The following is a 25,169-nucleotide window of genomic DNA, read 5'->3' on the forward strand; positions in this document are numbered from 1 at the left end:
CATTTTTTAAGATTCCTGTTAAGCCCAGTGATAAAAGTTACTATAGAAAAAATTAGAAAAGACAAAATGAAGAAAGTAAAAACCAACCCTAGTTACACCATTGAGTTACACTGTTGGTATGCCGTTATATAGGCTTCTAGACATTTTTTAACTTATTTTGTTACTTATTTAAATTGACAATAAAAATTGCACATATTTACCCTATACAACATGTTTTGAAACATGTATATATTGTGGAATGACTAAATTGAGCTAATTAACTTATGCATTACTTCACATACTTATCTTTTGTGGTGAGAACACCTAAAATCTCTTGGCAATTTTGATGAATACAGTACACTGTTATAAACTATCATCACCATGTTGTACAATAAATCTCTTGAACATGTTCCTCTAGTCTAACCAAAATTTTTAATCCATTGACCGACATCTCCGCAACCCAGCTTTTTTACTATATACATTTTTAAAAATAAAAATTAAATGATAAAAGTAGTTTTATTTGCTTTTATTAAATTTTATTTTTATCATATAGATGTGTGTCACTAAAAAAGTAAAAGTACAGCCGGCATGGTAGCTCATGCCTGTAATCCCAGCACTCTGGGTGGCCGAAGTGGGAGGACTGCTTGAGACTAGCAGTTTAAGACCAGCCAGGTCAACATAGCGAGACCCTGTCTCTACAAAAGAGTAAAAATATTAGCTGGGTGGGTGCATGCCTGTAGTCTCGGCTGTTCAAGAAACTGAGGCAGGAGGGTTGTTTGAGCCTAAGAGTTTGAGGCTGCAGTGAACTACAATCAAGCCACTGTGCTTCAGCCGGGGAAACACGGCGAGACACAATCTCTAAAAAGAAAAAACAGAGGTATATAAAAGTACCATAAAGTTCATAATAAAATAATGGTCCCTAGCCCCACCTCCAGGTCCTTCTCTCTACTGGAAATTCTTTTTAACTTCTTTAGTAGTTTCTTCTGGCATTTAATTTTTCTAAATAACATGTTTATACTGCTATTTCTTCATTTTAAATTTTAGACATTTAGCAAACGACTTCCTACTATGGCAGATGAGGATTTGACCTCTCTTAAACTTCCCTCCCCACTTTGATCCCTTCCCAAATCCCTTCCTCCTCCCATCCTGCTAATCTGGTTATAATTTCTGGTGAAATACTTAGGGTTGACTTTATCATAACAACAGAAATTTCATTATTCATAGCTGAGCCACAGAGTGTATTATTAGATATACTCACTTATACTTTTTGCTTTGCCTCATATTTTTCTTCACTTTTTAGGTACCTATTACTAATTCAACCTCACATGTGTAACTAAGTTTATGAAGTACCTTTCAGTACAGTCAAACTCATCAATTCTACTTTTTTTTTTTTTTTTTTTAGAGACATCCCTCCTTAAGCCCCCTGTCCTCCTGCCAATCTGGGTGGTTGCCTGTCTAGGCCTGATGTACAGCTGTCATCCTGTACCTTCCCTCCTCCAATACTCCCTTGGATCTTGGTCTACGTACTATAACAAAATCCCGGTATTTCACGGGATCCTGTTGCCTGAATCCTCCAGGAAAAAAGCAATCTACATTACAGAAAAATGAACCACATGCTGTCACAGAATAGATTTCTTCTTTCCCGTATCATCTTCTTTCTTAATTTATTTCCTAATTTTGAGAGACCACACTTCCTTTCAGCTTTATACAAAGGGGTAGAGGAGCAGTAAATTCCATGAGATCCTGCCTGTCTGAAAATTTATTTAGTCTTCTCTGACACGTGGTTGATATTGTGACTATATTTTATGTTCAAAATAATTTTCTCTCAGAATTTCAAAGGAATAATTTTAGTGTTGCTATTGGACATCATTCTGGTTCCCAGTGCTTTATATGTAACATATTTTTTCTCTGGAAACATTTGGGATTCATGATAATATGCTTTGATTTGGGTCCAACCTACTTTAATTTATTGCACTGGGTATTTAGCGGGCGCTTTCCATCAGGAAACTCGTGTTTTTCAGTTCTGGGAATTTTCTTGTATTATTTATTTGATAATTTTCTCTCCTTATCATTCACCTCCTATTGTTTATCTCTTTGCTTCATGGTTTGCTTTTCAGGAGGGTTCCTCTACTTTATATTCCAACTCTTCTACATAATTTATTTCTGCTATTTATGTATTTTTTAATTCCCAAGAGCTCTTTGTGTTTTTCGAATCTTCTTTTGCATTCTGTTCCTATGTTATGAATATTATGCAATAGCTATTATGCAATAGTTTCTCTTATTTATCTGAGGATACGGATGAGAGTTTTCTGAAAGTACTGATGGCACTTTCCTTGAGTACCATTTTTTTTTCTGTCTTTTATGTTAGAGGCCTTTATGAGATGTCTAGCAATCCTTTACTGGCTGCCCTGTTTAAGGGGCACTGCAAGGCATACTTGGAACTCTCTGTGTACATGGGCAGAGTTTGTCAGCAAGTGGGACTCATGGAAGACAATCAGGTGGGCTTGCAGCTCTTTCATTAAAGGACTCACAAGGGTTAGTATCTGCAGATCTGATCTTTTGTGCTGGTAAGTTTCCCCAGAAAGGAATTATCTAATTTTTTGCCTGGGGGTAAAAGGCTGTCTCCCAGCATTATACAAAGGAAAGGAAGTGGGATAGGGTTCTCATTGTTCAGTGCGTAGACTTTTATTTAGTCTTGCTATTTTTCATACAGTGCTTAAGCCATATCTCACATGTACAGGTGTTTCTGAATCTAGAACCTCTCCGACTTAGCCTCTCGAGAGGTTATTCTTGTCTTCTGCTAGGGTATGAGGGGGCAGTCACATGGGTGCTAAAGCTGGAGAAAGATTTTCTGGATCTAATTGCTCCTTATCTAAACTTTCAACTAATCTTCTTCATTGCAGCTTTCAGATGTACTTGATGCCTTTAATTCCTCTTTCTGGGTTTCTGAGACTTGCTTCTGATAGGCAGTTAGGTTTCAGCTTTTTTCATTCTGCTCATTCAGTTAACAACTCTTCATCTGATTCCTATCTAACTAATGTTGTCAAATCTCTCACCTGCTGCCCTCTTTGTTCCCCCTCTGTCTTTGTGGTTTTATAGCATTTTTATTCTCTTACTGTCCTTTTACTAATTTCAGGAAGGAAAAGAAATGTTTCTTAATCTACCATGTTTAATAGGAAATTCATACTCTTTCTAGGTTGTTCTTTTCATTAGATGTATAATAAACATCTTTCCATAGCAATAGAAATGCTACAATGTTATTTTAATGGCTGATACTCCATTTTGTGACTATATAATAATTTATCTGATCAATACCGTATTGCAAGACCTTTATGTTGTTCTATTTATTTTTGTTATTAAAAACTCTGGGGTGATAGGATGCTTGCAGCTAAATCTTTTACATATGTCCTTAATTACATCTTTAAGGTTGTCAGAGTCCTAGATATGGAAGTAGCCAATGGAATATACATTTCTAAGGCTTTATGATACTCATCTGAGCAACTTAATACTCAGAGTAAGTAATGTCCTTGTCAGGTTAACATACACATACATACACAAAGACAAACATCACTAAATTTTACTCAATCTGGTAAGGCTTTGGAGAGAAGTTTGAAATTGGTAGCCAAATGAGGTTCTTTATGTCTACTGAAATGCCGGTCATTTAGATCCCTTGTTATAATACCTGGGAGAATAATGAATTGGCTATATAAAACAATTAACCTAAGAAATAAAAACAGGCAATTCATTAATTTTAATATGCATGTACATATATGCTTATAGAAGACACACAAAGACAGACAGACAGACAGACACACACACACACACACATTTTAATACTAACCTACTTATAACCATAGCTGTTATGACAGGCTCCCAGCCTGAGTGGAGAACTGTTCTTGTGGCTGGATGTTTGGCAGCTATTATAATCCAAATAGGAGTTAGAGCCAAGAAAAATACACCAACTAATGGAGAAATGTAGTAATAGGTCTCTAAAATTAAAAAAAAGAGAGAGACAACATTTAAATCTCTCTTCTATGTAGCAGATCTAAATTATCAAAGTTCACTAGAAGGTATGACACTATCAGACATATTAACATGTTATACATTTTCTATAAACTTCAAACAAATTCATAACTGTAAATAAGGTAAAAATATTAATGTAACTGAAAAGTAACACATTAATTCAACAAACATTTATTAAAATAGTTACATAACCTACAAGGAAATAGCATAATAACAATAACAACAATAAGAACAGTAACAGTAAAAAAGCTAACATTTATTGGGCTCCTACTATATACCAAGTACTATGCTAAATGCTTTATATTCGTCATCTCATTTCATTGTCCCCACCAATATAAAATAGATACTGTCATTTTATTTTATGAAGAAACTGAGGCTTAGAAACTTAAGAATACAGTGAGGAAATAGGCAGAACCGGAAGAAAATAGGTATCTGACACCAAAGTTAGTGCTCTTAACTCTAAAGGTAAACAGGATGTTATTTTTATCCATAGGGATCTTATAGTACAGGCATTCCATAAAATACTGGCTGTCTGCTGATAATAGACATCCAAGCTCCAAAATGAAATTGAAAAACTAGGTTTGATTCTCAATTCATATTTAATTGTAAATCTCCCTAGGGTTAAAAGCTGCATATCTCTTATTGAAAGTCTTATCATCTCAAGGCATTTTTTTGATAATATCATTTTAGCTGATCAAAGTTTCATTATTATCAGAGATATTCCTGGCTTCTTCTCAATAACTCTAATTATTATGCAGAGTAAATACTTTTTAACTTAAAGGCAGAGTTTACCTCGAAGTTTTATAGCCTACAGCCTTACATTACTTAATCTAAGGCAAATGTTACTTAGTATTTTGATCCTGCAGAATGCTGCAACCCTTACCCCAACTCTTATCTTTGACTGAATTTTCTATTTCTTTTGCTTCTTAAGATATTTAAAGATCTTCTCACCTATGACTAAAGATGCTTGAACTACATACAAACCCCAAATTTTTATTTTTTCCATATCATGTAGGAATAAGCAATTATTATAGATATTAAAATAAAGCTAAACAAAGTTTACTCCTAAGCTTTTGTATGGATTTGCCATCACATCTTCTCACAGTCCTGTAGCCTACAGCCTTAGATTACTTAATCTAAGTCAAATGTTACTTAATTTTTTGATGTTACAGAATGCTACAACCCTTACCCCAACTCTTATCTTTGACTGAATTTTCTTTCTCTTGCTTCTTAAGATATTTAAAGATCTTCTCACCTATGACTAAAGATGCTTGAACTACATACAAACCCAAAATTTTTATTTTTTCCATATCATGTAGGAATAAGCAATTATTATAGATATTAAAATAAAGCTAAACAAATTTTACTCCTAAGCTTTTGTATGGATTTGCCATCACATCTTTAAAATAACTATACTAGCAAAATTAATTTTTATATTTTCTTCTATTTAAAGGAATATGACTAATGCTACATTGTGTCATTTTCTCCATGATTTTTTAAAAGATGAAAAAAACCTTTTATTTGTTGAATGGATTCCCAGTTCTCCTTGTAAGCCATTAGATAAGGATAAATAACATCCCAGTTAGGAAGCATTTCAATCTACTAAAACAACTAAGGTTGCCAACAATTTCTTTAATAGAACTAAATAGAAAACAAAATGCATTGAAAACCACTAAACACAAATGAAAAGAACTATTCTGCTAGGTCAGATCATCTTAGTATTTTATTCTCAGGTCAAGGGAGGAGCACCCTGCTAGACTTCAAAGAAGTTATCCTCAACATTAAATCTCTGGAAGTTTACAATCTGAAGTTGAAAAACGCACCCACCACGCCCACCCCAGAATCACTGCCCTGAATTTTCAAAGAGGAGAAAAAATACCTTAGGAAAGAAACTAAAAATAATGAGCAGGCAGTTCCTTAAAAAGTTAAACAGAGTTTAACTTGACCCAGCAATTCTACTCCTCCATGTACACCCAACAGAGTGGAAAACATATTTACATAAAAACTTATACATTACATAAAAATTTGAATGTTCATATCAGCACTATGCATAATGGCCAAAAAACGGAAGCAAACTAAACGTTCATCAAATGGTGAATAGATAAACAAAACTTGGTATATCCATAAATGGAATATTACTTGGCCATTTCATTAATCCATACAATTGGATGTTACTCAGCACTTCATATGATTCAAAACTGATGCATGTGACAACGTGATGAACCTTGAAAACATTATGCTAAGTGAAAGATGCCAGACTCAAAAGGTCACATATCAAATGATTACTTTTACATACAATGCCCAGAACAGGCAAATCCAAAGAGAAAGTAGATTGGTGATTGTTAGAGGAGGGGTGGAATGAGGAATAACTGCTAAGTATTCTGTTTTGTTTACAGACAGAGTCTCACTTTGTCACAAGGATGGTGTGCAGTGGCACAATCTTGGCTCAGTGCAGCCTCAAATCCCTGGGCTCAAGTGATCCTCCCATTTCAGCCTCCCAAAGTGCTGGGATTACAGGCATGAGCCACCACGCCAGGCCCAGCGTTTCTGTTTGAGGTGATGAAAATGTTCTGGAATTAGATCACGGTGATCCTTGTACAACCTTATGAATATACCAAAAGCCACTGAATTGTACACTTTAAAAAAGTGAATTACATGGCATGTGAATTACATCCAATTTTTTAAAATCCTCACAGAGGGGAAAACAGGAAGGAGGACTACATTCTTCAAAAATGTCAGTCATCAAAGACAAAGGATATAGACAGGTACATATACAAGGAGAGAGAACAAAAGATAAAGCAAATGGGGTAAAATGTTAACCTTAAGTGAATCTAGATAAAGAGTATGCAGGGGTTTTTTTGTACTGTTTTGATTTTTGCAACTATTCTATAAATATATAATTATTTTCAAATAAAAGTTTTTTAAACATTAAAAAGGTGGGAAAACCATGATAAAACCCAAATTTCCAAGTGATTTACTGTAAATGTATTCTACTTCAATTACCTGCCAAATCCAACATGCCCATTCCCACCAAATTAGACCATATGGATAATTCTACAGGACCCTCCTAACTTTTTCCTGGCTAACTTCTAATCCAATTTTGATAGGTAGGGAAAATTACAAATATATAAAAAGAGATGCTACAAACATTTCTCTTTTTGGGGTATACTGGTGTTTTATAGATGTCATAAAATTAAAGAATTACTTTTAGAAAACCACCAATGACACAATCAACAAGAGGAAATAGTCAATTAAAAGCCAACTATGAACTTCTACATTAATTTTAAAATGTAAAATCATCTTCCTTCTAAATGAAACACATTTAAAAGATCCTGGTTAAAATAATATTTTGTATTAAAATCTGGGTATATCATAATGGGTATTAGGGTAGGCTGAATAAAATCTACATAATAATTCACAGGACCTGTGAATGCTACCTTATATGGCAAACGGGGCTTTGTAGAAATGATTAAGTCGAGAATTTTGGGATGGGAATATTATCCTGGATTATTTGTGTGACCCCTAAATATAACTGCAGGTATAGGAGGGAGGCAGGAGCAGATTTGGCTGCAGAAGAGGAGAAGGCAATGTGACCACAGAAACAGAGATTGGAGTCATATTAGCTACCCGCCGAGAACACCGGCAGGCAGCCACCAGAAGATGGAAGAGGCAAGGAACAGATTCTCCCCAAGACCAGAAGGATCCAACCCTGATGACACCTTGATTTTATTCCTATATAACTCATTTTGAATTTATACTTAATTGTAATTGTTCTGGCTTCCAGAACTGTAAAAACAAAACAAACAAAAAAACCCAAAAAACATTTCTATTGTCTTAATCCATAAGGTTTGTGCTAATTTGTTACAACGGCAATAGATAACTAATACATGCATATTTAAAACTTTTTGGAATTTTAAGCCTAATAAATGTCCATATACATTAATACTGACTCTGTGATACAGGCAAACTACAGAAAAGTAAAGATTAACACAGCTAAAGTGGTTCAAATTGCTCTGATGCCACCTAACTGGCAAACATAACTAGCATCTTTTGTGATTCAGTTTTCACATTTTATATTGTCGACGGCATTTCTCAACTGCTATTATATCATTTCATTAATAGTGTACATCATTCTCACCCCAAATTCTTCTGAAATATGTAGCTGTTATTATTGACAATTTTTATGTATTAGCTGTTTCTATGTAAACAACAAATAATGGGCACTGTAAGTTGCGATTTTTTTCTAAATGCCCCTTAATAATCAATCTAAATTTTCTCAGGGAACTGACATTCTAGAAATCACTCTAACCTAAGATGGTACAGTGTTAAAAATGCCTCAAGCATAGAGACATTCAAGATAAATTTAGATTCTACTCACACCACCACATTAAGGAAGAGATATTCTAGAACGGTCTGTAAATAACCAGGTGGCATCCTTGTTAGTCTTCATAGGAATGCAGTAACCTGAGGCTAATTGCTACTGCTCTTACAGCTTCAGCTAAGCCATCTGTTTAAAGTTAATCTTGAAAAATGAAAAATCAATCAACATTTTGCCTCTCAGATCTCGCCTACAAAGAGAATATCTAATAATTTTTTTCAAATCAATAAATATCATGTACACACAAGAATTAGATAGCCATGCAGTTATAAATATGTGAAAAGGAATTTTTTAAATCTTCTTGGAACTTATGCAAACAGAAAGAGCAACAATCATGTGAACATACATGTATTCCAGTTACTGACCCAATGTTGAATCTTGTTAATAGCTTTTAAAGATTACTATATGGTTAAAGATTACTATACGAATGTATAAATGCCTTTATATTGTCTCTGCAAGCCACACAAAAGTATATCAGAATCCAGAGCTTAGTTACTCTCTGAACTTTCTTTTTCCATTTGAAATAGATCTTTTCTAGCCATGTGTTGCCATTTTTGTTTTTCTATAGTGGTACTAATTCCCAGATACTTTCTGCTAAGGCAAGATATCCTTCCAATGTTTCCCCAATACTATATCCTCATCAAAACTATTTTTGTTTTTACAATCTATTATGTTATTGGACAGTTACTGTGCCAAATCATTCTGAATAACTTCTAATCACGTTAATTGGAGTGCTTTCAAAAGGAATAAAGCATTTGGTGAAGTACTGTTTATTAAACATCTGTTTTGTATATGGCACTATAGGAGGCTACAAAGAAATAAAATAAGAACACAGTTTTGTCCTTAAGAAGCTTATATCCTCATAAGAGAAGGTATAACACTTATAGAAAAAGCTATAATGACCAGCCACACATTAAACATGGCATAAGAGAAGTGTCAATTAAGTGCTATAGGAAATCAGAGAAGAAAAAAGATCACTTAAGACTAGGAAAATCTATAAATGTAGCCTTTAAAAATGAGAAGGATTTGGATTGGCCTTGATGGGAAGAAGAGGATGAATTGGGGGAGGGGAATGAGGAATGAATTGAGAGAGGGGAATAAGAAGGAAAAAAAAAAAACAGATGGTATATGAGATCAGTAAACAGCTGAGTCTGGCTGGAGTAAAAGGTATGGAACAGGAGAAGCAGGCAGAAGCTTCTGCGAGGCCTAAATACCAGGCTAAAAACTTTAACTTTGTCCATTAAGCAATAGTTGCTCAGGATGACTATAAAAAATAAAGTCAATTGGAGTAAACAAAGCTTTAGGCTTGTTTGTTTTATTCTTTTTTGGAGGAGTGGAGAGGAAAAGGGGGAAAATTGCATATTTACTTCAAATAGCAAAAATCAGCAAATTTCAGCAGAAGCAAAAGAAAGGTAGCACACATTAGCTGGGTGTGGTGGCTCACACCTGTAATCCCAGCACTTTGGGAGGCCGACACAGGTGGATAACTTGAGGTCAGGAGTTCAAAGCCAGCCTGGCCAACATGGCAAAATCCCCTCTCTACTAAAATACAAAAATTAGCCGGGCGTGGTGGTGGGTGCCTGTAATCCCAAATACTTGGGAGGCTGAGGCAGGAGAATTGCTTAAGCCTGGGAGGCGGAGGTTGCAGTGAGCCGAGATCGCACCACTGCACTCCAGCCTGGGCAACAGTCAAGCGAGACTGTCTCCAAAAGAAAAAAAAGAAAAGTAGCACACATTGAATTGCATGGATGCAGAGATCCTTAGTACATGTATGAAAGCTAACAGGACATGAGGGAGTATTCAGTCATTTCAGAATACCCAGAATTCTAAGTAGTTGAATAAGACTTTTTTCTTTTTTCGATACATACTTAAAGTGTACAACTTGATGTTTTCATAGACATATTACAGTTACATGGTTAGATATATAGTTAAGTGGTTAATATAGTCAAGTGATTTAACATCCATCATCTCAGATATTTAACCCCTTTCCACTTTTTTGTGGTAATTACATCTAAAGTCTACTGTCTTGGCAAACTTCTAGTTATAATATTACTATAGTCCTAATGTTGTACATTCATTGGATCTCTAGATTTATTCATCCTACATAACTGCAACTTTGTACTCTTTGATCTACATCTCCCCATTTCCTGCCTCACCTCCACCCCTAACCCCCATCCCTCATAACTACCATTCTACTCTTCATTCCTATGTATCTGACATATTTTTAAAGATTCTCTATATAAGTGAGATCATGCAGTATTTTTACTTTGGTGTCTGGCTTATTTCATTTGACATAATGTCTTCCAGGTTCATTCATGTTGTTGCAAATGGCAGATTCTCCTTTTTTAAGACTGAACAATATTCCATTGTATATATACTACAATTTTGTTATTTACTCATCCATCAGGAACATTTAGGTTGTTTCCATATCTGGGCAACTGTAAATAATGCTGTAATGAACATGGGAGTGCAAATATCTCTGTGAAGGGCTGATTTCATTTCCTTTGGATATATACCCAAAAGGGAGATTGCTGAGTCATGTAATAGTTCTATTTTTAACTTTTTGAAGAACCTCCATACTGTTTTCCATAAAACTGCACCAATTTACATTACTACCAAGAGTGTACGAGGATTCCCCTTTCTCCACATCCTTGCCAACACTTGTTATCTTTCATCTTATTGGTAATAGCCATTCTAACAGATGTGAAATGATAGCTCATTTCAGTTTTGGTTTGCTTTTCCCTGATGATTAGTGACATTGAGTACCTTTTCATATACTTGTTCATCATTTTTATGTGCTCTTGGGGGAAATGTCTACTCAGGTCCTTTGCCCAGTTTTTAACTGGGTTATGTGTTTTTTATTGAGTTATGTGAGCTCCTTATATATTTTGGATATTGACTCCTTATCAAATATATGGTTCACGAATATCTTTTCCCAATCCATAGGATGCCTTTTCCTTTTCACTTTGTGGATTGTTTCTTTTGCTGTGTAGAAACTTTTAAATTTGGTGTAGTCTCACTTATTTTTGCTCTTGTTGCCTGAGTTTTTTTGTTTGTTTGTTTGTTTTGAGACAGAGTCTTGCTCTGTTGCCCAGGCTAGAGTGCAGTGGCGCAATCTTGGCTCACTGCAAGCTCCGCCTCCCAGGTTCACACTATTCTCCTGCCTCAGCCTCCCAAGTAGCTGGGACTGCAGGCGCCCGCCACCCCGCCCGGCTAATTTTTTTGTATTTTTAGTAAAGATAGGTTTTCACCGTGTTAGCCAGGATGGTCTCCATCTCCTGACCTCGTGATCCACCCACCTCGGCCTCCCAAAGTGCTGCGATTACAGGCGTGAGACACCGCGCCCAGCCAAATGTTCTGAGTTTTTGATGTGATATCCAAAAAATCATTGCCAAAACCAATGTCAAGGAGCTTTTCTCCTATGTTTTCCCCTAGGAGTTACATGGCTTCAGGCCTTATGTTTAGGTCTTTAACCTATTTTTAGTTGTGTAAGATAACTATTTTTGTGTATGTGTAAAATAAAGGTCCAGTTTCATTCTTTTGCATGTGGATATCCATTTTTCCCAACACCATTTATTGAAGAGACTATTCTTTCCCAATTGTGTCTTCTTGGTGCCCTTGTTAAAAATTATTTGACTGTATATACTTGGGTTTACTTCTGGGCTCTCTATCCTGTTGCACTGTCTGTTCCCATGCCAATACTACACTGCTTTGATTACTATAGCTTTGTGACATAATTTGAAATCAGGAAATGTGATGCCTCCAACTTTGTTTTTCCCAAGATTGCTTTGGCTATTCAGGGTCTTTTGTGGTTTCATATGAATTTTAGAATTCTTTTTTTCTATTTCTGTGAAGAATGCCATTGAAATTTTGATAGGAATTGCATTGAACCTGTATATTTCTTTGGGTAGTGTGGATGATACTAATTCTTCCAATCCATAAACATGGAATACCTTTCCATTTATTTGTGCCTTCTTCAATTTATTTCATTAATGTTTAATCATTTTTATTGTAGAGATATTTCACCTCCTTTGTTAAATTTATTTCTAGATATTTTATTTAACACAGTGTGCTGTATTACACTGATTGATCTGTGTATGTTAAACCATACTTGCATCCCTGGGATGAATCCCACTTGGTCATGATGTATAATATTCTCTATGTATTGTTGAGTTCAGTTTGCTAGTATTTTATTGAAGATTTTTGCAACTGTGTTCATCAGAAATATTAGCCTATAGTTTTCATTTCTTTTGTTGTTGTTGTTGTTTAGGTCGTTTTTGTCTTTGCTCCCAACAAAAAAAAGATTGTTTTAGAGATGGGGTCTCACTGTGTTGTCTAGTCTGGTGTCAAACTCATAGTCTCAAACGGTCCTTCTGCCTCAGCCTCCAGAGTAGCTGGAACTACTGGTATGCGCCACCACACCTCACTAGTTTTGTTTTCTTGTGGTGTCTTTGTCTGGAAAATTGGTATCAGGTGATGGTGACCTTATAAAATGAGTCTGGGCTGGGTGCAGTGGCTCACACCTGTAATCCCAGTAACTCAGGAGGCTGAGGCAGAAGGACCATTTAAGACTATGAGTTTGACACCAGACTAGACAACATAGTGAGACCTTGTCTCCAAGAAAATATTTAAAAATTAGCCAGGCATGGTTGTATGCACTTGTAGTTCCTGATACTTGGGAGGCTGAGGTGGGAGGACTGCTTGAGCCAAGGAGTTCAAGGCTGCAGTGAGCAATAATCATGCCACTGCACTCCAGCTGGGGTAACAGAGCAAGACCCCCATCTCTGAAAATAAAAGTAAAAATAAAAATAAATGAGTTTGGAAGTATTTCCTCTAGTTCTATGTTTTTGGAAGATAAGGATTGGTACTATTTGAATGTTTGGTAGAATTCAACCATGAAGCCATCTGGTCCTGGGCTTTTCTTTGTTGGGAGGATTTTTATTACTACTTTAATAACTCTGTTATTGGTCTGTTCAGGCTTTCTGTTTCTTCCTCATTCAATTTTGGCAGGTATATGTTTCTAAGAATTTATCCATTTCCTCTAGGTTATCTAATTTGTTGGCTTAAAATTGTTCAATCATCTCTAGTGATCTTTTTTATTTCTGAGGTCTCCACTTTTATTTCTGATTTTTAAATTTCAGTCTTCTCTTTTTTTTTCTTAGTCTAGCTAAGGCTTTGTCACTCTTATTTGTTAGAAGAGCCAACTAAGTTTTGTTAATGTATTTTTCTATTCTCTATTTCTGCTCTGGTCTTTATTAACTCCTTCCTTCTGCTAACTTTGGGTTTATTCTATTCTTTTTTTTCTAGTTCCTTGAGGTGTAACATTAGGTTGTTTATTGGAGATCTTTCTTCTTTCTAAATGCAGGTGTTTATCGCTATAAAGTTCCCTCTTAGAACTGCTTTTGCTGTGTCCCTTAGGTTTTGGTATGTTGTGTTTCCATTTTCATTTGTCTCAATATATTTTTTAATTTCCTTTTGGATTTCTTCTTTGACCTCTTGGTTGTTCAGGAGCATGATGTTTAATTTCCACATGTTTTTGAATTTTCCAGTTTTTTTCCTATTATTGATTCCTAGTTTCATACCACTGTGATCATAAAAGATACTTGATATGATTTCAGTCTCTTAAATTTCAATCTTCTCAAAGTCTTCTTTGTTAAGACTTGTTTTGTGGCCTAACATATGATCTATCCTGGATAATGTTCCATGTGCACTTGAAAAGAATGTGTATTCTGCTGCTTTTGGATGGAATGTTTTGTATATATCTGCTAGGTTCATTTGGTCTAAAGTGTAGTTCAAGTCCAATGCTTCCTAATTGATTTTCTGTCTGGATGATCTCTCCAGTGTTGAAAGTGGGGTACTGAAGTCCCCTACTACTATTGTCTTACTGTCTATTTCCCCCTTCGTATCTGTTAACAATTGATCATATATATATTTAGGTGCTCTGATACTATGTGCATATATATTTACAATTGTTATATCTTCTTGATGAATTGAGCCCATAAGACTTTTCTTAATGTCCAGTTCTTTGAGCACTATATAATACATGGCCTCTATAACTAAAGCCTACTGCTATCATAAAATCCTCTTTTTATCTCTAAAGACTGCTAAGTGTTTTCAATATAGTTCAGGAAATAAACTTGGTTTCCAAAAGTGAAGCTTCTCAGCAGGATGAATGGAGCCTTGGAATTTAAATGTGCCTGTTCCTAATCTTTGTATTCAGAATAAAAATATTAGGCATCCAACTGCTGATCTCAGGAGGCCCCCTAGTGCTCACAGAGCAGACACTTTAGCAATCTGAACACGGACACTTCAGAAACACCTTTAACAAATTAACTATGGGATTGATCTGTAACACAAAAAATATCTTTTTAGGGGAATCAATGATACAGAAAAAATGTAAAAGACTATTTTAGTTAATTCATCTTGAATTACTTTGAGCCAACTTTCAGAAGACAAGGATTAGAAAATCCTAAGCAATATTTAATAATATTATTTTTCAAAATCATGATCTGTGATAGTAACATTCCATTTTACTTTTTTTATTTCTTGATCCAGTTAAATTATGTATGCATCACCATATAACATTCAAAATACTGAAAGCTTTAGATGGCAACACATTATAATTAAGTCTTTTATAAGGAGAATTTATCCCTTGCATAATTTAAAAAAATAAAATTTTAGGTGGGGCATGGTGGCTCACTCCTGTAATCCTAGCACTTTGGGAGGCCGAGGTGGGCAGATTGCCTGAGCTCAGGAGTTTGAGACCAGTCTGGGCAACACAGTGAAACCCTGTCTCTACTAAAAATACAAAAAATTAGCTGGACATGGTGGCGTGCGCTTGTAGTAGCTGTAGTCCCAGCTACTCAGGAGGCTGAGGCACGACCATCACTTGAACCCCAGAGGCGGAGGTCTCAGTGAGCCAAGATCGTACCACTGCACTCCAGCCTGGGTGACAGAGCAAGACTCTGTCTCAAAAAATTAATTAATTAATTAATTAAATAAAATTGTAAAGGCCAGTGTGCATTATTTTCCTCAATAGTTGTTTATCTTCCGGAATCTCATAGTACTTAAGTCTGTAACATTATAACAATTGCCATGTTTATCATGATAACATTCTTCAACGGCATTCTCTTTCTTACTTTCTTACCACTGTCTTTAACTGAGGAGATATCTGGTATTTGCAAGCAGCTGAAAAATGTGTTATAAATGACTTAATGGTAATTTAAATACCCAAATCTGCAAATAATATACCTGTATTATATATATATATATTTTTTTTAAGTTCTAGGGTACATGTGCACAACGTGCAGGTTTGTTACATATGTATACATGTGCCATGTTGCTGTGCTGCACCCACTAACTCATCATTAACAATAGATATTTCTCCCAATGCTATCCCTCCTGGTTCCCCCACCCCACCACAGGCACCGGTGTGTGATGTTCTCCACCCTGTCTCCAAGTGTTCTCATTGTTCAATTCCTACCTATGAGTGAGAACACACGGTGTTTGGTTTTCTGACCATGCAACAGTTTGCTCAGAATGATGGTTTCCAGCTTCATCCATGTCCCTACAAAGGACGTGAGCTCATCCATTTTTATGGCTACATAGTATTCCATGGTGTATATGTGCCATATTTTCTTAATCCAGTCTACCATTGTTGGACATTTGGCTTGGTTCCAAGTCTTTGCTATTGTGAATAGTGCTGCAATAAACATACGTGTGCATGTGTCTTTATAGCAGCATGATTTATAATCCTTTGGGTGTATACCCAGTAATGGGATGGGTGGGTCAAATGGTATTTCTAGTTCTAGATCCTTGAGGAATCACCACACTGTCTTCCACAATGGTTGAACTAGTTTACACTCCCGCCAACAGTGTAAAAGTGTTCCTATTTCTCCACATCCTCTCCAGCACCTGTTGTTTCTTGACTTTTTAATGATTGCCATTCTAACTGGTGTGAGATGGTATCTCACTGTGGTTTTGATTTGCATTTCTCTGATGGCTAGTGATGATGAGCATTTTTCATGCGTCTGTTGGCTGCATAAATGTCTTCTTTTGAAAAGTGTCTGTTCTTATCCTTCGCCCACTTGTTGATGGGGTTGTTTGTTTGTTTCTTGTAAATTTAAGTTCTTCGTAGATTCTGGATATTAGCCCTTTGTCAGATGGGTAGATTGCAAAAATTTTCTCCCATTCTATAGGTTACCTGATCACTCTGATGGTAGTTTCTTTTGCTGTGCAGAAGCTCTTTAGTTTAATTAGATCCCATTTGTCTATTTTGGCTTTTGTTGCCATTGCTTTTGGTGTTTTAGTCATGAAGTCCTTGCCCATGCCTATGTCCTGAATGGTATTGCCTAGGTTTTCTCCTAGGGTTTTTATGGTTTTAGTCTTTAATCCATCTTGAATTAATTTTTGTATAAGGTGTAAGGAAGGGATCCAATTTCAGCTTTCTACATATGGCTAGCCAGTTTCCCCAGCACCATTTATTGAATAGGGAATCCTTTTCCCATTTCTTGTTTTTGTCAGGTTTGTCAAAGATCAGATGCTAGATGTGTGGTATTATTTCCAAGGGCTCTATTCTGTTCCATTGGTTTATATCTCTGTTTTGGTACGAGTACTATGCTGTTTTGGTTACTGTAGGCTTGTAGTATAGTTTGAAGTCAGGTAGCATGATGCCTCCAGCCTTGTTCTTTTGGCTTAGGATTGTCTTGGCAATGTGGGCTCTTTTTTGGTTCCATATGAACTTTAAAGTAGTTTTTTCCAATTCTGTGAAGAAAGTCATTGGTAGCTTGATGGGGATGGCATCCCCATCAATTTTCATGATATTGATTCTTCCTATCCATGAGCATGGAATGTTCTTCCATTTCTTTGTGTCCTCTTTTATTTCATTGAGCAGTGGTTTGTAGTTCTTCTTGAAGAGGTCCTTCACATTCCTTGTAAGCTGGATTCCTAGGTATTTTATTCTCTTTGAAGCAATTGAGATTGATTCCTAGGTATTTTATTCTCTTTGATGCAAAGAGATTGAATAAGAGTTCACTCATGATTTGGCTCTCTGTTTGTCTGTTATTGGTGTATAAGGATGCTTGTGATTTTTGCACATTGATTTTGTATCCTGAGACTTTGCTGAAGTTGCTTATCAGCTTAAGGAGATTTGGGGCTGAGACAATGGGGTTTTCTAAATGCACAATCATGTCATCTGCAAACAGGGAAAATTTGACTTCCTCTTTTCCTAATTGAATATCTTTTATTTCTTTCTCCTGCCTGATTGCCCTGGCCAGAACTTCCAATACTATGTTGAATGGGAGTGGTGAGAGAGGGCAACCCTGTCTTGTGCCAGTTTTCAAAGGGTATGCTTCCAGTTTTTGCCCATTCAGTATGATATTGGCTGTGGGTTTGTCATAAATAGCTCTTACTATTTTGAGATATGTCCCATTGATACCTAGTTTATTGAGAGTTTTTAGCATGAAGCACTGTTGAATTTTGTTAAAGGCCTTTTCTGCATCTATTGAGATAATCATGTGGTTTTTGTCTTTGGTTCTGTTAATATGATGGATTAAGTTTATTGATTTGCATATGTTGAACCAGCCTTGCATCCCAGGGATGAAGCCAACTTGATTATGGTGGATAAGCTTTTTGATGTGGTGCTGGATTTGGTTTGCCAGTATTTTATTGAGGATTTTTGCGTCAATGTTTATCAGGGATGTTGGTCTAAAATTCTCTTTTTTTGTTGTGTCTCTGCAGGCTTTGGTATCAGGATGATGCTGGCCTCATAAAATGAGTTAGGGAGGATTCTCTCTTTTTCTATTGATTGGAATAGTTTCAGAAGGAATGGTATCAGCTCCTCTTTGTACCTGTGGTAGAATTCGGCTGTGAATCCATCTGGTCCTGGACTTTTTTTGGTTGGTAGGCTATTAATTATTCTCTCAATTTCAGAGCCTGTTATTGGTCTATTCAGGGATTCAACTTCTTCCTGGTTTAGTCTTGGGAAGGTGTATGTGTCCAGGAATTTATCCATTTCTTCTAGATTTTCTAGTTTATTTGCGTAGAGGTGTTTATAGAATTCTCTGATGGTGGTTTGTATTTCTGTGGGATTGGTGGTGATATCCCCTTTATAATTTTTTATTGCGTCTATTTGATTCTTCTCTCTTTTCTTCTTTATTAGTCTTGCTAGTGGTCTATCTATTTTGTTGATCTTTTCAAAAAACCAGCTCCTGGATTCATTGGTTTTTTGAAGGGTTTTTTTGTGTCTCTATCTCCTTCAGTTCTGCTCTGATCTTAGTTATTTCTTGCCTTCCGCTAGCTTTTGAATGTGTTTGCTCTTGCTTCTCTAGTTATTTTAATTGCGATGTTAGGGTGTCAATTTTAGATCTTTCCTGCTTTCTCCTGTGGGCATTTAGTACTATAAATTTCCCGCTACACACTGCTTTAAATGTGTCCCAGAGATTCTGGTATGTTGTGTCTTTGGTGTCATTGGTTTCAAAGAACATCTTTATTTCTGCCTTCATTTCATTATTTACCCAGTAGTCATTCAGGAGCAGGTTGTTCAGTTTCCATGTAGTTGTGTGGTTTTGAGTGAGTTTCTTAATCCTGAGTTCTAATGATTGCACTGTGGTCTGAGAGTTTGTTATGATTTCTGTTCTTTTACATTTGCTGAGGAGTGCTTTACTTCCAACTATGTGGTCAATTTTGGAATAAGTGCAATGTGGTGCTGAGAAGAATGTATATTCTGTTGATTTGGGGTGGAGAGGTCTGTAGATGTCTATTAGGTCCACTTGGTGCAGAGCTGAGTTCAAGTCCCGGATATCCTTGTTAACTTTCTGTCTCATTGATCTGTCTAATGTTGACAGTGGGGTGTTAAAATCTCCCACTATTATTGTGTGGGAGTCTAAGTCTCTTTGCAGGTCTCTAAGGACTTGCTTTATGAATCTGGGTGCTCCTGTATTGGGTGCATATATATTTAAGACAGTTAGCTCTTCTTGTTGAATTGATCCCTTTACCATTATGTAATGGCCTTCTTTGTCTCTTTTGATTTTTGTTGGTTTAAAGTCTATTTTATCAGAGACTAGGATTGCAACCCCTGCTTTTTTTTTTTTTTTGTTTTCCATTTGCTTGATAGATCTTCCTCCATCCCTTTATTTTGAGCCTATGTGTGTCTCTGCACATGAGATGGGTCTCCTGAATACAGCACACTGATGGGTCTTGACTCTTTATCCAATTTGCCAGTCTGTGTCTTTTAATTGGGGCATTTAGCCCATTTACATTTAACATTAATATTGTTATGTGTGAATTTGATCCTGTCATCATGATGTTCACTGGTTATTTTGCCCATTAATTGATGCAGTTTCTTCATAGCATCAGTGGTATTTACAATTTGGCATGTTTTTGCAGTGGCTGGTACTGGTTTTTCCTTTCCATGTTTAGTGCTTCCTTCAGGAGCTCCTGTAAGGCAGGCCTGGTGGTGACAAAATCTCTCAGCATTTGCTTGTCTGTAAAGGATTTTATTTCTCCTTCACTTATGAAGCTTAGTTTGGCGGGATAGGAAATTCTGGGTTGAAAATTCTTTCCTCTAAGAATGTTGAATATTGGCCTCCACTCTCTTCTGGCTTGTAGAGTTTCTGCTGAGAGATCCACTGTTAGTCTGATGGGCTTCCCTTTGTGGGTAACCTGACCTTTCTCTCTGGCTGCCCTTAACATTTTTTCCTTCATTTCAACTTTGGTGAATCTGACAATTATGTGTCTTGGAGTTGCTCTTCTCGAGGAGTATCTTTGTGGTGTTCTCTGTATTTCCTGAATTTGAATGTCGGCCTGCCTTGCTAGGTTGGGGAAGTTCTCCTGGATAATATCCTGAAGAGTGTTTTCCAACTTGGTTCCATTCTCCCCATCACTTTCAGGTATACCAATCAAATGTAGATTTGGTCTTTTCACATAGTCCCATATTTCTTGGAGGCTTTGTTCATTTCTTTTTACTCTTTTTTCTCTAAACTTCTCTTCTTGCTTCATTTCATTCATTTGATCTTCAATCACTGACACCCTTTCTTCCACTTCATCAAATTGGCTACTGAAGCTTGTGCATGCATCATGTAGTTCTCATGCCATGGTTTTCAGCTCCATCAAGTCATTTAAGTTCTTCTCTATGCTGTTTATTCTAGTTAACCATTCATCTACTCTTTTTTCAAGGTTTTTAGCTTCCTTGCAATGGGTTTGAACATCCTCCTGTAGTTCAGAGAAGTCTGTTATTACCAATCTTCTCAAGCCTACTTCAGTCAACTCGTCAAAGTCATTCTCCATCCAGCTTTGTTCCATTGCTGAGGAGCTGTGATCCTTTGGAGAAGAGGTGTTCTGGTTTTTAGAATTTTCAGCTTTTCTGCTCTGGTTTCTCCCCATTTTTGTGGTTTTATCTACCTTTGGTCTTTGATGATGGTGACCTACAGATGGGGTTTTGATGTGGATGTCCTTTTTGTTGATGTTGATGCTATTCCTTTCTGTTTGTTAGTTTTCCTTCTAACAGTCAGCACCTTCAGCTGTAAGTCTGTTGGAGTTTCCTGGAGGTCCACTCCAGACCCTGTTTTCCTCGGTATCACCAGCGGAGGCTGCAGAACAGCAAATATTGCTGAACAGCAAATGTTGCTGCCTGATCCTTCCTCTGGAAGTTTCATCTCAGAGGGACACCTGGCTGTATGAGGTGTCAGTTGGCCCCTACTGGGAGGTGTCTCCCAGTTAGGCTACTTGGGGGTCAGGGACCCACTTGAGGAGGCAGTCTGTCCGTTCTCAGATCTCAAACTCTGTGCTGGGAGAACCACTGCTCTCTTCAAAGCTGTCAGACAGGGACGTTTAAGTCCGCAGAAGTTTCTGCTGCCTTTTGTTCAGCTATGTCCTGCCCCTAGAGGTGGAGTCTACAGAGGCAGGCAGGCCTCATTGAGCTGTGGTGGGCTCCACCCAGTTTGAGCTTCCCGGCCACTTTGTTTACCTAGTCAAGCCTCAGCAATGGCAGACGCCCCTTCCCCAGCCTTGCTGCCACCTCGCAGTTCGATCTCAGACTGCTGTGCTAGCAGTGAGCAAGTCTCCATGGGTGTGGGATCCGCCAAGCCAGGCACAGGATATAATCTCCTTGTGTGCTGTTTGCTAAGACTGTTGGAAAGGCGCAGTCTTAGGGCGGGAGTGTCCCAATTTTCCAGGTACCATCTGTTACAGCTTCCCTTGGCTAGGAAAGGGAATTCCCTGACCCCTCGCACTTCCCTGGTGAGGCGGTGCCCCACCCTGCTTCGGCTCACACTCCTTGGGCTGCACCCACAGTCCAACCAGTCCCAATGAGATGAACCCAGTACATCAGTTGGAAATGCACAAATCACCCGTCTTCTGCATCACTCACCCTGAGAGCTGTAGACTGGAGCTATTCCTATTCGGCCATCTTGGAACTGTATACCTGTATTTTTTATGTATATAGGGTAACCTGTCCCAGAACCACTACCAGCCCTCCATCCCTACCCCCACCCTCTATGTTCCTGGGCAAACCCATAGAATTTCTGTCCTTTTAATGATATTGAGACATAACCCTTTATCCTCTTCTACTCCTCTTTTCTTCTCTCTTTCCTCCTCCTCCAATTGGGAGAGACTTATCTAATTATTAATACTAGGGGAAGGGGCACTAACTCATGCCTACCTCATGCCGTTACTGGCTTTCTCTTTTGAGATACAGCCTATTAGTGACAGTCTCTCTTCACCAATACAGTTAACAGCTTCTTCTATGGGGTTAGGACTACAAGTTGTCCAACTGTCTGGCTGAGAGTGTGTCGGTGAGTTTAATAGAGCAGGAGAAGAATATTAAGCCACATTTTCTAATGCTAGCCATAAGCCAATATTTTAATCCCTGACTTCAGCATCTATTTCTAAATTAAAGTATTATCAATTTACCATCCAAACAATATAAGTTAGAGCCAATTTAAGATTATCCCTTCAATAACATAACCCACTTCCTGTGCTTTTTTTTGAGTGGGAGGGAAGGGAATTAAGTGTTGTTCTTAATATACTTGAACATGTATCATTCTTTGCAAATTGCACAACAACATAAAAAAGCCAAGACCTTTGGGAACAAGAGCTTACATTTAGGCCATTGATCATTTCTTGTCTTATACCTCACTTAAAGTGGACACAACCTTATCTTCTAAATGAGAGAAATATTCCTTAAACATACACACCAAGTCTTATTAAATATTGTTTTTATGCCACTCACTAAATAACTTAATGCAATTTTATATACTAAATTAAGCTTCCTTGATGTCTCCAAAAGTCACAGAAAATTATTGCCTTTGGTTGGTTAAAACCCTTTCTTTATTTCAAGAACATATATCTGAGACCCTTACTTCTTCAAACGAAACATGCTTTAGATTTATTTTAAAGTATACCATAAATCTCTATAGAATCCATGAACATATGTGAGGATTTGTGAATAAATGTTTGCCTCTGGCTTGGCTTATATACTCATGGTTTTTTCTTCTATTACTGTAAGATTCTGTTTTCTTTAATTTGGCATCTAAAAATAATAAAACCACAATGAACTTTTAGCATTTCATCAACACTCACAAATCATATTTATTTACCATTTACCCAGAACACAAATTTGCATTAAAACAACTCATTAGATTCCATAAATACTCTATCACTATTTATCAGGAATTACATATATGGCTCCAACTTTATACAGTATTCAGTCTAATTTTTGTGGTGATTTTTTTTTCCCTTTTGTTAACTGCCATGAAGCTACTTAATGGTGTGGGTTTCTGATGGGGAAAAACATTCCATTGGTAAATTTTAAGTACCACTTATAAGCTTATATTCTGAGATGGTTCTATACAGAGAACACTGCAGGTTGACTCTTAGCTGCTGTACACTTAGAGGAAAGGACAGAAATCACAAAATATGATAAGCCTGTGTTCAACTTTTTTACTAGTAGTTGTATAAACTTGGGTAATATACATAACTTCTGTGATCTTTGCTTTTCTCATCTAAAATTAGAGATGATAATCCTTATTTTACAGAGTTTTAAACTCTATGAGAAAAAAGAAAGTGGGAACCATAACACATAGTAGGTATAAAACAAATGATAATTATCCTAATCAGTCTCAACAACAGTTCTAATGCAAATGAAGGCTACCATGGATTCATGGCATTGCTGCAACAATATTTATTTAAAGAGACTTGAGACAACACACAATGTTTAGTTTTAAATCAACTTACCAAGACAGGAGTATAAGCCCTGACTTATCCAAGCCAATATGGCAAGAGTTATAAGGTCGCCAAAACTAGCAGCAATGGGTGTAGCAACATTATCAGGATTTATACCAGTCTTCTTTGAACCAACGATAACCCCAACCATTATTATTCCTAGAAGAAAGAATGTTCATTACTTTTTAGGCTATGATTTAAAGAAAATCAATCCCCCAAATACCAAAATGTGTAGGATAGACAAACAGCATATCAGTTCCAGTTAGACTGCTTAGATAAGCTGACTAAAGCAAACAAAACATTTACTCTAACACTTTGGCAAAATGCCTTTCAACAAACTCCAAGTGGGGATCATAGAAAATTTAAGAAGTTCAGTGTTGCATTTAGAGGCCTGAAAGCTACTAAAATTATGTTAAAGTTAAAATTCCAGATTTAGTGACATGTATATCTTAGATATAATGTATTTGTGTGTATTGAATCCAAAGGTTTTAATTTCAACCCTCAAATAAAGTATGAAAACATCAAAAAAAAGGTGAGTCATATGTGTATATACAACAACTGGGAAGACGGCCAACAAAACCAGATTTGTTCACATATGGCAGCTAGAAATGCTTATTTCATTTTATTATTTAAAGACGTTGAAGTATTAAGCAGCAGGACATAATTAAATTTTAAAACACTGAAGGCCAGAATACAAGAAACAGTCTTTGTAAAAGATATTCTTTAAACCTGAAGTTTCTGTCTATAAACCTACGAGAGAATAGAAGATGAAAATTTAACTGTGTACTTGTACTTTTACATCCTAATTTTCTTAAATCATACAAATGGGATAAAACTATTAACATTTATATCCACTCTAAATTGTGTAGATTTTGTCACACCAAGATACTCATTAAGAGGATGTAGTAAAGAGAAAACTTTAAATGTGCTAACCACAAATCAATAAGAAAGCCTAAATACGGCTATAGAGAAAAACAATAACAGAATCTCACTGCACTTTTAGAGTTAAAATAACTCTAAATGTTTTTGTTCCAGCATACTCACTTTATAGATAATAAAACTGAGGTCCTGTAGAGTAGGGCTTAAATTCTTGCTTAAAGTTACATAGCTTGTGACTCTAGCCCAGTGTTTTTCACTCTACCTATTAAAGCCAAAATTTTAATAAGCAGAATTTTTGTCTTGCATCAAACAGTGCCTCACATTTTAGTATTTCAGAGGCTTTTTAAATTACTAGACTTACCTTTCCCATAATATCATTGAAAAAGAAAAAAAGCTATAGCAGAAAACTTTAAAAAAAATACATTATGCAATAATCAAGCAAGATGTAATCACTTAGAATCTTTTTCCAAAATCAGCACATTGGAAGATGTATATGGGAAGTTCTCCTATACATAGTACTATCTATATCTTTTCAACTGAAAACAAACATTTTGTATGTATCATAGTCCGGTGGAAAAAGCTAAGAGTTAGAAAATGTGTTTTAGTTCTGATTCAGCTGGTAACAAGTTGATGAGATTGGACAAGTCACCTTACCTAAGTTTTCTCACCTACAAATATGGCTAAGAGTTTC

General features: G+C 36.5%; 1 protein-coding gene across 9 annotated transcripts in view; it reads right to left on the bottom strand.

Annotated features, from left to right (window-relative positions):
* SLC41A2 (solute carrier family 41 member 2) overlaps window positions 1-25,169 on the bottom strand; it is a 160,241-nt gene that overhangs the window by 61,720 nt on the left and 73,352 nt on the right. For 8 of the 9 annotated variants that reach the window (XM_063615192.1, XM_055235468.2, XM_055235469.2 and 5 more), the window contains 2 exons: window positions 23,612-23,758; window positions 3,821-3,968 (listed from right to left, as the gene is read on the bottom strand). In XM_063615192.1, the coding sequence (XP_063471262.1) occupies window positions 3,821-3,968; window positions 23,612-23,758 (295 nt within the window). Of the gene's footprint in view, window positions 1-3,753; window positions 3,969-23,611; window positions 23,759-25,169 lie in introns of those variants that run through there. The other variant, XM_055235474.2, reaches the window with a different exon arrangement.

This window comes from Symphalangus syndactylus, chromosome 13, assembly GCF_028878055.3.
Source record: "Symphalangus syndactylus isolate Jambi chromosome 13, NHGRI_mSymSyn1-v2.1_pri, whole genome shotgun sequence".
In the NCBI taxonomy this organism is placed as follows: Eukaryota; Metazoa; Chordata; class Mammalia; order Primates; family Hylobatidae; genus Symphalangus; species Symphalangus syndactylus.